At 56.0% G+C, this 10,480-nt stretch overlaps 8 protein-coding genes across 13 annotated transcripts; 6 read left to right on the top strand and 2 right to left on the bottom strand.

Annotated features, from left to right (window-relative positions):
- Window positions 1–361: 361 nt before the first annotated feature.
- On the top strand, window positions 362–787 carry KVP17_002015 (uncharacterized protein; the record flags this gene model as incomplete). The annotated part of the gene is made up of 1 exon (XM_068517928.1): window positions 362–787. The coding sequence occupies one exon, from the start codon at window positions 362–364 to the stop codon at window positions 785–787; it is 426 nt and encodes a 141-aa protein (XP_068371541.1).
- Window positions 788–867: 80 nt separating this feature from the next.
- On the top strand, window positions 868–3,381 carry KVP17_002012 (uncharacterized protein; the record flags this gene model as incomplete). The annotated part of the gene is made up of 1 exon (XM_068517924.1): window positions 868–3,381. One exon carries the CDS (start codon window positions 868–870, stop codon window positions 3,379–3,381), a length of 2,514 nt encoding a protein of 837 aa, XP_068371537.1.
- A 366-nt stretch (window positions 3,382–3,747) lies between these two features.
- Window positions 3,748–5,359, bottom strand: KVP17_002008 (uncharacterized protein; the record flags this gene model as incomplete). Of its 3 annotated transcripts, XM_068517918.1 has the most annotated exons (3): window positions 3,748–4,380; window positions 4,408–4,571; window positions 4,600–5,359. In XM_068517918.1, the coding sequence occupies 3 exons, from the start codon at window positions 5,357–5,359 to the stop codon at window positions 3,748–3,750; spliced, it is 1,557 nt and encodes a 518-aa protein (XP_068371531.1). The 3 variants fall into 3 exon arrangements, with proteins under 3 accessions (XP_068371531.1, XP_068371530.1, XP_068371529.1); XM_068517917.1 differs by lacking the exons at window positions 4,408–4,571; window positions 4,600–5,359 and having other exon boundaries at window positions 3,748–4,107; XM_068517916.1 differs by lacking the exon at window positions 3,748–4,380 and having other exon boundaries at window positions 4,445–5,359.
- A 29-nt stretch (window positions 5,360–5,388) lies between these two features.
- Window positions 5,389–6,006, top strand: KVP17_002014 (uncharacterized protein; the record flags this gene model as incomplete). Its single annotated transcript, XM_068517927.1, has 1 exon — window positions 5,389–6,006. The coding sequence occupies one exon, from the start codon at window positions 5,389–5,391 to the stop codon at window positions 6,004–6,006; it is 618 nt and encodes a 205-aa protein (XP_068371540.1).
- Window positions 6,007–6,019: 13 nt separating this feature from the next.
- Window positions 6,020–7,021, top strand: KVP17_002009 (uncharacterized protein; the record flags this gene model as incomplete). Its single annotated transcript, XM_068517919.1, has 1 exon — window positions 6,020–7,021. The coding sequence occupies one exon, from the start codon at window positions 6,020–6,022 to the stop codon at window positions 7,019–7,021; it is 1,002 nt and encodes a 333-aa protein (XP_068371532.1).
- An 84-nt stretch (window positions 7,022–7,105) lies between these two features.
- Window positions 7,106–7,544, top strand: KVP17_002011 (uncharacterized protein; the record flags this gene model as incomplete). 2 transcript variants are annotated; one of them, XM_068517922.1, is made up of 2 exons in its annotated part: window positions 7,106–7,222; window positions 7,251–7,544. In XM_068517922.1, 2 exons carry the CDS (start codon window positions 7,106–7,108, stop codon window positions 7,542–7,544), a joined length of 411 nt encoding a protein of 136 aa, XP_068371535.1. The 2 variants fall into 2 exon arrangements, with proteins under 2 accessions (XP_068371535.1, XP_068371536.1); XM_068517923.1 differs by lacking the exon at window positions 7,106–7,222.
- Window positions 7,545–7,552: 8 nt separating this feature from the next.
- Window positions 7,553–9,693, bottom strand: KVP17_002013 (uncharacterized protein; the record flags this gene model as incomplete). Of its 2 annotated transcripts, XM_068517926.1 has the most annotated exons (2): window positions 7,553–9,542; window positions 9,569–9,693. In XM_068517926.1, 2 exons carry the CDS (start codon window positions 9,691–9,693, stop codon window positions 7,553–7,555), a joined length of 2,115 nt encoding a protein of 704 aa, XP_068371539.1. The 2 variants fall into 2 exon arrangements, with proteins under 2 accessions (XP_068371539.1, XP_068371538.1); XM_068517925.1 differs by lacking the exon at window positions 9,569–9,693 and having other exon boundaries at window positions 7,553–9,490.
- A 140-nt stretch (window positions 9,694–9,833) lies between these two features.
- Window positions 9,834–10,480, top strand: KVP17_002010 (uncharacterized protein; the record flags this gene model as incomplete). 2 transcript variants are annotated; one of them, XM_068517920.1, is made up of 1 exon in its annotated part: window positions 9,834–10,480. In XM_068517920.1, a coding segment is annotated over one exon (647 nt), but the record flags the coding sequence as incomplete, so codon positions are not given. The 2 variants fall into 2 exon arrangements, with proteins under 2 accessions (XP_068371533.1, XP_068371534.1); XM_068517921.1 differs by having other exon boundaries at window positions 9,873–10,462.

The following is a 10,480-nucleotide window of genomic DNA, read 5'->3' as shown; positions in this document are numbered from 1 at the left end:
GTAAAGACTTTGAATTTGCGTACTCGAATGGATTAAATCGGAAATCACATTAATGACCTTCTCTGTAGTCTCTCCGACAACTACGGCAGAATATCGCCGTCAATCTGTTGCGTCGTGCATCTCTGTTGACAAGTCCGCCGATTCTCGCCTGTCTGTGGGCACCACAGCCGACCAGGGCTCATCTCTGGCCTCCCCAGATCACTCGCCGCCCACGAGACGACGACCTCTGCTGAAGAGGACTCGCCCCGACGAACGTGAGCCGTCCCGCAAAAGATGCCGGACGGGGTCGCCGCCAGCTCTCAGCCTTCCTGATCTTGTTCGACAGTCCCAGAGTTTCAGCACCCCATCCGGGTATCTCGATATGTCCCTAGCCGAGCCGGAACCCGTCCCAGTGGAGGGCCTCCAGCGCTCCCAACCCAGAGTGCCGCCTTTAAAACTCGAGCAGGTCTCCGACTCGAGTCCGCTGGAGGGTCCGGCTGGTTTCCACTTTGACTATGATGGTGTCAAACCCGAGCAGCTTCCAGTTGCCGTTGTCGACCGTCGTGCTTCCCGACGCAAACCCTGTTCGCCCACCACCGCCAACATTCGAACTAGGGCCGGAATCTTTTCCCACGACATGATCTGCAGCCTGGTTGAATGCACCCCAAAGGCTTCCAAATTCATAGGAGGACTGCTAGAAAGACTTGTGATCGACATGGCATTCAGTCAGATGGAGCTTACGGGTCGCTCTTCCATTGATGAGACGTCTTTGGTTTTCGCTCGTCAGGTGCACCAGCACCTGCGGTAGCGTGTGTTTTGTCACTCTGCGTGCTGTGCACTAGATTCCCTCGCTGCACCGAGGTATTCGTGTGCACCATATTAGTGCACATGGATGCTGATGACTGCTGCGGCCTGCCTGACCTGGGTCTGGCGTCCATTGCAGAGAACCTTCGAAGACGGTACGACCACGACCAGATCTACACCTCGCTGGGGCTCGTGCTGCTCTCCGTGAACCCTAACAAGCCGGTGAAATGTTACTCGTCCTCTGTGCGCGATGCCGTGGCCGCCGGCCTGTACAGGCAACCGCACGTGTACTCCCAAGTGACTCGGGCGGTCCGCGAGATGTACAGGCTCAAGCAGGCCGACAGCACCGTCGTAGTGGCCGGCCAGAGTGGGTCTGGGAAGACGGAGAACACGCGCCTGATGGTGGACATGCTGGTCCACCTGCAGGCGACGAGAGACCAGGGGCGAATGGCGCGCATCAGCGAGCAACTGAGCGCGGCGGGAGACCTCTTGGAGGCATTCGGGAATGCCAAGACCCGATTGAATCGCAACTCATCGCGATTCGGTCGATTGACCACTGTCAATCTGCGACAGGAGTTCCAGATTGCAGGGACGGCTTTGATGGTCTTCCTACTGGAAACGTCGAGGGTCGCGCACGTGGTGGACGGGGAGCAAACTTTCCATGTGCTGCAGTCGCTAAGCATGGACAAACGATTCGAGGGTCCTGTGTACACGCGATGGCCCCAAGTGAGCGCGAATCTTCTGAAGTGCGACATCAACCCCAAACCCGTCAAGGATGTGCTCGACGCTACACTGCTGCTGCGAGACCTCACGTTCGAGTCGCCAGTCGGCGATGTTGCCCGTCTGCTTCGGCTGGATGAGGCAGACCTGGAGCGCCACCTGAAGGTCAAGCAGGTGAGGGACGTGTCTCGGTTGGCCTACCCGGGAGAGTTTGATCTGCTCCGCGTGCGACTCTCGCAGACTGTCTACCAATGGCTTTTTCAGTATCTAGTGAACAGGCTTAACCAGCAGCGGTGCGACGCCGAGTACCACTTGAACATTCTAGATATCTTCGGCTTCGAGAGCTTCGACAGCAACAGCTTCGAGCAGCTGTGCATCAATTACGCCAACGAGGAGCTTCACCGCCTCTTCTACGACAGCGTCGTGCTCGGAGAGCTGGAGGAGATGCGTCGAGAGGGCATACGTGCTTCTCTGAATTTCGACATCAGCTCCAAGTACCGAGGGGGAGAGCTCACGATTTTCACGGACCCTGTATCGGGCATCTTCGCAAAGCTGAACGATGCGACGAAAACCAAACTCCCTCTGCAAAAAAAAGAATCCTGGTTCCTGCACCAGGTCAAGCACAGCAGCACCGACCGGCCCCATCTCGTCGGAAAGGAGTGCTTTGTGGTAGAGCACTTTGTGGGTATGGTCGAGTACACCTCCGGCTCCTTCGTAAGCAAAAACGCTCAGAGCATCAGTGGATCGAACCGAATTCTTCTGCAAGCGAAGAACATCGTCTTCGACGATTTCAAGGTGACCAACGAGACCACCCTTGAGACCTACACCGCTAACGTCTCCGTTCTGGTGAACACGCTAAGCGGCAGCAAATGTCATTTCGTGCGTTGTGTCAAGCCCAACGAAGCTGATGTGGCTGACGCCTTCGACTACGATTTCGTCCTCAACCAATTGAGGAATCTGGGAGCCGAGCAGGTGGTGCAAGTGATGCACAAGGGGTTCCCTGTGAGGCTCCCGCTGTCCTCTCTCAGGGCGAAGAACGAGGGGCTTGCGGTGTTGTCGCCTCCTTCGGCGGCTCGAGTCCTCATGAACATGATGAAGTGTCCAAAGACGGACTTCAGCATTGGGGCCACAAAGCTTTTCCTGAAGCAGCAGCATTTGGAAGCACTGCTAGCCGGGTTCGAGGACGTGGACGGTCTACGGGCGCTGATAGTTGCTAGCCACTCGGATTACATTCGGTTACGATGGAAGGTCGTAACGAGCAGTATCCGATTCCTCCTGCGGCTCAAGCGGCTACAGCGGCAACGGAGAGCTGCTACCGCTGTGCAGGCTTTATGGAAGGGTTCTGTCGTGAGGCGCGGCCTTCGCTCAATTCGAAATGCCTTACACATCCTAGGACTGCGCGTCTGCAGTGCGAAGACGATACAACGTTGCTGGAAACGTCGCGCTGCCAGACAGTGCACTGGCTCTGTAAAAGAGCATCAAGAGGCTGCCGGCACCGCCAAGCAACCAGACTCCTGTAGGGAACACTCAGTTCGCCGCCAACCCAAAGCGCGTAGCAAGAACACGTCAAGCCCTCCAACTCAGCCACTTTCTCATGCTCTACCACCCAGACCCCGCCTAAAGCGTGCTGTCCGCCCCCCAAAACTAAACGTCAGGGCGCCAACCAGCGACCAAAGACGGATTCGGGAGTTAGAGTCTGAGAACCAGTACCTGCGCATCTCGAGTGGCAACCACTGGAGCGTGTTGGCGGAGATGCTGAACGAGATCCAGAGGCTCCGAGACGACATCGCGGGTTTGACGGAGAACCACCGGCCCCAGGCGGCTCGAGCCGGTCCGAGACGAAGGAGTCGGCGTCGCAGCCGGAACCAGCGCGGGTGACACAGGAGTGGCAAACGAATGTTTTCAAAGTCCAAGTGAAATAGAAGCTGCGAATGCACAAGCGGAATTTAGAAAGTGAACAGTAAAAGTACTTGAATAGTTGCGGCCTGCGGAGCCCCTTCACAAGAAGTGGACATTCACAAGAAGTGTCTGCATGAGGACACCTTGACTAAAGGCGTCGGCGTGCCAGAGGGAACTCCTTGTAATGTGAGTGTGCCACCTGCAAAGGCGGCTCGCCTAGAATCGTCACCACCTGCGGATGCACTTCAAAACCGACTTGATGCCTCCTCGGAGGCGGCGGTGGAGTCATGGGAGACAGCTGCACAATGACCATGGCTAGCGGGAGCGATAGTATTTGGAATTTTGCTACACAGCCATCTGCATTTCAACTTTGGGCTGCGGATTGTAGCCGATTATCTCAAAGTCATCCAAGCAGAAATCTGCCACGTCTTCCGGTACGCGCTTAATGTTTAGCAAAGGGAATGGCCGTGGAAGGCGCCGCAGCTGCTGCTTCAGCGCCTCCACGTGGGTACGATACACATGAGTGTTCCCCATGACGTGGAAGAAGTCTCCAGGCTTGTAGCCTGTTACAGCTGCAACCATTCGCAAGAGCAGTGAGTAGCTCGCGATGTTGAAGGGAACTCCCAAGCCGAGGTCGCACGACCGTTGATACATGGCGCACGAAAGCTCCCCCTTCTCGACGTTCACGTGGAACTGGCAGAACATATGACAAGGCGGCAGGGCCATCTCCTTCAGTGCGGCGGGGTTCCACGCGCTTACGATCAGACGGCGGTCTGTGGGGTTCGCTTTGATGGTTTCGATGACGGACTTCAGCTGGTCGTAGCCTTTGCCGGTGTAGTCTGCATGTACGTCAACGTATTGTGCGCCAAAGTGCCTCCACTGGAATCCGTAGATCGGCCCCAGATCGCCCTCCTCTCGGTGAGAGAGTCCGATGCTGTCCAGGTATTCGCGAGAGCTGTTGCCGTCCCAGATATGAATCTGTGTCTACCTTCGTCATGATCTCACGTTCTTCTCCTGAAGAAGCCTAGCGTTGGTTTCTCCCCTAACGAACCAAAGAAGCTCCTCTGCAACTCCGCGCCAGAAAACGCGTTTTGATGTTAGTAGAGGGAATACTCCCCCACGGAGTGAATATCGAGAGGTGTGACCGAACTGCGCCAACGTGCCCACTTCTGCATCGCAATTCCCGAGAAGCCCCACTGGTACGATCCATCTCGAAGGCGCCGTTCTGTATTATCTGAGCAATCAGATCCAAGTACTGGCACTCTTCTGGCTTCTCCAGCAGGCAGGGTGTAAGTGGGGACTGCTTTGGTGACGGGTGTAGATACGCAGAAACGACAGACGCGGGGCCATTCCTGCTGAGAGGCTCGTTTTCCTGCTCAACCCTTACTAAAGTAACCACATCGAAGCCTGTGCACGAGCCTCCGAGATTGCCAACCGTTGACGATATGCCGAGTAGTTTAAATCCTACAGGGTGGTTTTCGAACGGGGTCATCGACCAGTTCGCGTCGCGGCAGTCCAGCACAGGAATCGACGGCATGAATGTGTCCATCTTGTCTTTGAGGAACCCACCATCCCTTCGACCTAAGCGAGTTAAATATATGATGTCGGTCGAGGTGTGTTGGAGGGCTTCAGCGTAGATCTCCGCTCCGCCGGCAATAACGATTTGCTCAACAGACAGCTCATTCGCCGTTTCCAAGGCAGCAGTGTAGGATCCCACCACGGTGACATCTGTCTCCTTTAAGGACCGACTGATTACAATGTACTTTCGACAGGAATCCTCCTTAACGGAAAGAGGCAGCCCTTCCCATGTTCTGCGACCGAATACGACAGCCGAGGGTCGGCGACAGGTGACGTGTTCGAACCACTGAAGGTCCGCTTTCACTCGCCAAGGAATCTGACCTCCAGCGCCCAACCCGCCTTCGTAGGTGACAGCAGCTACAACGATCACAGGAAGCATGCTTGAATTCAACAATAAGGTCACACGTGATGCTAAAATTTTCTCTAAAGAAGAAGAAAGCTGCAGCGGTCACTACGGCGCCGCCCAGCGTCTTTGAGCGAAAGAATCCGCGGTCGTCGACGAGTGAGATTCAGAAGTCCACCGTGCTGGCGTTCAGTAGAGGCGGCGGCGTGCAGGAGACCGACGTTGTAAGGCGCGAGCCAGCGACACTTACGATTCCGTGTCGCAACCGGTTAGCCAAGCGTCACCGGTCTGCCGGAACCCCACGGTTCCTTCAGAAACGGACCAAGCGCGACGCAAGTCCAGCGCCTCACTTGACTGAGGGAGCGCTACCAGAGCCCATACTGATTCGGAACTCGGCGTTAGCCCGCGTGCGGAGGGAGAACGTAGAGGATGCGTACAAAGCAGAGCTGGAGCTGTTGATGCCGTGGAAACCAGAGAGCTATGAAGAAGTCCCCATTGAGGACTTCGGGATGGCAATGCTGCTTGGAATGGGGTACGACCCCAAGGAAGAGCATATGGAACCATTATCGCTAACAAAGCGCTCGTACGTAAGAGCGGGACTGGGCGCAGATGCTGCCTTCGATAAGGCGCACGCAGACGAGGGTGCGGAAGCGTCTCCCGCGGTGGAGGCGGCTGATGATTAATTAGAGAATCTAGATGCGAGCGGCAGTCGCCTTGCTGGCTGCTTCGCCGCCGGTGATCTATTGCCAGTACGCTGCTGGTGCCCGTGGCTACGAGCGTACCGAGCGAGTAAACTGCACACGCAACGAAGATTTTCTACATGACAACAGGTATCTAAAGCAGGTGGGCCGCTGGCATTTTTTCCATCGTCCTAAACACGTACAGGACGTGCTGGTGGAGTGGAAGGTAAACGGTCAGTACAGTCCGGCCTACGACGGCAGCGGTGGCCCAGTGCTGGCTACATGCCGACCGGAGACGCTACGGTGGCTTAGTCTCCTCAACGCGGCGCTGTCTGGAGGGGTGGGAGCTTTACCCTGTGGGGAGTGGACCCTAAGGGAGAAACGTCACTCGGCGGGATGGCTGGCCCGAATTCTGAGCAACGAGCGACGGAAGCTCAGTTTGGTGACCTTCCATGGGAATCTCGAGACAGTGGACTGGTTTGAGTCCTTCGCTGTCTTTCCTGGGCCATTCCGCGTGTTTGGGAAGGATATCCAGGTTCACTGGGGCTTTATGAAGCGCTGGCGTGTCATACGCGACTGGGTCCGTGAGGAGTTTAATCGCGTCCAAGACCATTCTGTGGCCATCGCCGGTCATTCTTCCGGCGCAGCAGTCGCGTCTCTGGCCGTCCTCGACCTCATGGATCGGGCGACGTTGTTCACCGACAAGGGCAAAGGCGCTTATCTCTCTGCTGTGTTCTTCTACGGCTCTCCCCTCTACGCCACTCGCTCCTTCGTAGACATGTGGCAGGCCAAAGTTGGGTGCGACCGCACAGCCACTCTCCAGTTGTCCTATGACCCTGTGCCACTGATCCGACTTCCGAAGTACATGTACCAGACTATGTGCCCCGCCACGCTGCTGAAGAACAAGAAGATGCAGCACTCCTTCAACTGGTATCAGCAGATTCTGGAAAGTCTAGAGGGGACCCCCCCCTTCAAGTTCAAGTGCCCCAAAGAACCCAAGACAGAGCATGATATCTGAGAAAAAGAAATCTTTTGCACCTACTCAGACCACGTCAAAGACGATCAGTTTGTGTGACTCAGGATATTCTCAAATAGATATCCCATGACGTCGTCTGGCATTGCTCCCGTGGAGGAACTCCTCAAAGCATACACGGAGTTCAAGATGAAAGGTAAAGCGGACTACTTAGTGGTCAAGATCGAAGACGAGAAGCTTAAGCTCGTAAGACGAAGAACCTGTCAGCACCCAGATGTCTAAGGGCAACGGTACAATCGCCGACGTTGCCAAACTGAAGGAGATAAAGAGCCAAGAGCACGCCTACTTCGTGGTCTACCGCATGAAGCCCCCGAAATCTAGTGGTAATTCTAAGCTGGTACTCATTCGTTGGGTGCCGGAATCCTGTTCCACCCGGGACAAGATGCTGATCGCATCCTCGCAAAACAAAGTCCTTACGGACCTGGAGGGGCTTCAGCAGAAAACGTACGGAGCTACGGCTCTCAGCGAGCTAACGGAAGCGCGGTTAGTGGAAGAATTCTATTCTTAAAATTGAAGTTAGTTCTTCACGACACGCCGACGCCTCACCAAAGGGCTTGCTGTGATTTGGGGGGGCATTGACAGCGGATACGTGGCTGGAACCTCCCTCACCGGCTCATCTGGCGCACTAATAGGCCGCCGGACCGGTTTCAGGAGCGGAGAAAGCCTAGTCTCGACATGGGGCCTGGTCTCCTTTGAGAGCCTCATGTCGACCCGGTGAGGCCTTGTCTCCTTTGAAGACTGCCTCGAACGATCCTCGAGCGTCTGTAGTCCGTTGGGATGACTTAGATTGTGCCGGAGGTTAGCAAATGCCGCGGGCCTCTCACTGGCCATCTCTCCTGGCGCCTCCTGGGCGGTTGGGGACTTCGGGAGATTTTCGGGTGTGTCGCTTATTGGTTGGAGGGACAGGAGGTCTATCGGTTGGTCGCGTGGGGATACATAGGAAATTCTATCAACCTCTGATGGAGGCTCCGCAGGCGAAGTGGGTTGAGGGCCTCGAGGCGTGTGAGTCGCCAATCGAACCGACTCTGGGGGTCCACGAACGGGAGAGAAAAGTTCGTCCTCTTGGTGGACATATCTCAACGGCGACTCAGCTAATTTGTCGTCTGTGTTAGAGGGCCTCGACAAGATTAGGGGAGTTTTCGTGATTGTCGAAGGCGTGGGCATTCGTACAAGCGGCGTAGAAGGCACTCTTAGCGGGGTCGCGGACAATGGCAATCTCAGTGGAGTGGCCGCTCCTAACAAAGGGGTCGCAGTTAGGACTGGCCCCTTCTGAGGCGTAGCAGGCACCCTCGTCGAAACCCGTGACGGAACGACGGCAGCCATGCAAATCCTACCTTGTTCATCCCGTGTCATTACCACGGGTTCAGGAGGCCTTACTGCAGGAATGAACATGTTGGCCATGGAGCTCACAACCCGAGCAGCGTTGGGGACAAGCGGAACGGGAATTGACTCGAATTCTCCCTTCCCAGCCTGGGATTCGTTTATCGGGGCAGTACTAGGCACAATGGTCGCCTTCAACTCAATCAGTGATTCCGGCTGCTCTCCGATCTGTTCGAACGAGTGTACGGACTTCATGGGTTTCTGCTTCCCATGCCGCGCTCGCTCCCCCTTTGGTGGTTTAGAATGTTCGACGGACGGCGGCTCTTTGGCTCTTCTCGCTTTACGGGCGGACTTCCGAAGGGGACTTGGTGGGAGCCCGTGGGTGACAGGCCGTCGTTTCTCCTCTACAGGTCTCCGAAGAGGCGTGACTGGTCTCTGCAGAGGCGTACGCACAGGCATACGAGGCGGTGACCTCAGCTCTTGAATGGGTGACAATGGGTACTCATCGGGGCCCACAGGTTCTTTTCTGTGCTTGTGCTTGGGACTCTCGTCCATCGCCTCGCAGTTCATCTCGTCTAGAGTCCGAATGTACTCCAGAAAGTAACCGACACATGTCAAGTACTTTGTGTAACGTACTTCCAGGTCGTTGTGGTCTGCACTTGGCACCCAGAGAGGACGCACGACTTCCCGACCAGCTTGAAAGTGTTTATCATACAGGATCTTGGCGTGGTCGAAAGGAATTGTGGAGTCCTGCATTCCGTGAATGAAGAAAACCGGACAGAATATCAATGGAAACTTCAGATGGTTTTGAAAGAGATCTCCGAAGAACTGCGCCTTTACTCCGAAGTTAACCCGAAAAATTGACATGAAGCCACTTTGGAAGACTAGCCCACCCACAGGGTACTTGGCCGCCAGGTGGCATGCGGGGCCAGAGCCCAGTGAGCGTCCGTGCACGATTATGCTGGACGCCGGCAAGCCTTGCTTCCGCGTTAGCCAGTGGTAGGCGGCATCTGCTGCAGCGTACACTCCTTCTTCCGTGGGCTCGCCTGTGGCCAGGCCATAGCCTGGGTACTCCATAAGCATGAGGTTGACTTTCCATATGCGTGCTCGCTGGATGAAAGTGCTGGCCACCATTCCGATGTCCTCGGCGTTGCAGTGGAAGAAGAGCAGTGTATGTGTTTCCCGACTGTGTCAGGACGCAGGCAGGCTCACTTGTCCGCGAATATGAACGGCAGGTCGTCCCCAAGGCGAGAGACGGTCCACCGGAGGGAGCCCGACGCCGAGTACGTGCTCGGCTTTGGCGGGCGGAACACTAGACGGTTTATCGTGTTCCCCATAATTAGCTTTATTTCGTCAGTCTTATGAAGGGTGCAGAGTCGGACTGAATTGCTTGGCGAGCTGTCCCCAAAATGACAGATCTGTTGTATTACACCTGAGGTGTTGAATGTGAGTCACGCTCTGGAAAGCCTCGAATTTCATGAGTGCATCGTTGAGTGCAGTCTTACCTCCTGTTGAGATGGTTCCTCCCCGTACTGGGGAGTCCAAGAAGTTCGTCGAGGCTCGCGGGGAGGGCCTCTACCTGATTGTTGACGCAGACTACGAGGCCAGTGTGAGCTACTTGCAGAAGCCACCCTACACTGAGGGCCTGGATGCTGTTGTCGCTTTCTTCGCCTGCGATCAGGAAGCGGGTCTCGCGCGCACCAAACGCCCTTTAGGAACAGTGAACCCCGACAAGAGTGAGGGCTTCTACAAGGTGTGTGTGCAGTTCCTGCGGATGGTGGGTCGGCTGCCAGGCATGCTGGTGCTGCTGGACGACAGCGACCGCTTGTTCGGCTCGATGGCGCTGCTGGTGCAGTTGGAGGACAGTCGCGACGTCAACGCCGTGTTTGTGGACACGCCTCCCCTCACGATCGACAAAAACGTCGCAATGGGGGCCGCGTTGTCGGTGCTCCGTCTCGAGAGCTGCAACGTAAGTCTGGAGAACGTCTACGCGTGCTCGCCTTTCCTGTCGGCATCCGTGAGTCAAGGCCACGGCTTCGGCTCCGAATTTCTGGGGAAGGGATTCCGCACTGGGTGGAAGTTCGAGATTAAGACTGCTGACGGCCTGTCGATGGGCGCACTGCT

This window comes from the organism of the source record quoted next (genome assembly GCF_019968985.1).
Source record: "MAG: Porospora cf. gigantea B chromosome Unknown PgB_NODE_824_length_10480_cov_120.929, whole genome shotgun sequence".
In the NCBI taxonomy this organism is placed as follows: Eukaryota; Apicomplexa; class Conoidasida; order Eugregarinorida; family Porosporidae; genus Porospora; species Porospora cf. gigantea B.
The sequence above is the reverse complement of the archived record's forward strand: the minus strand, read 5'-3'. Positions and strand labels throughout refer to the sequence as shown.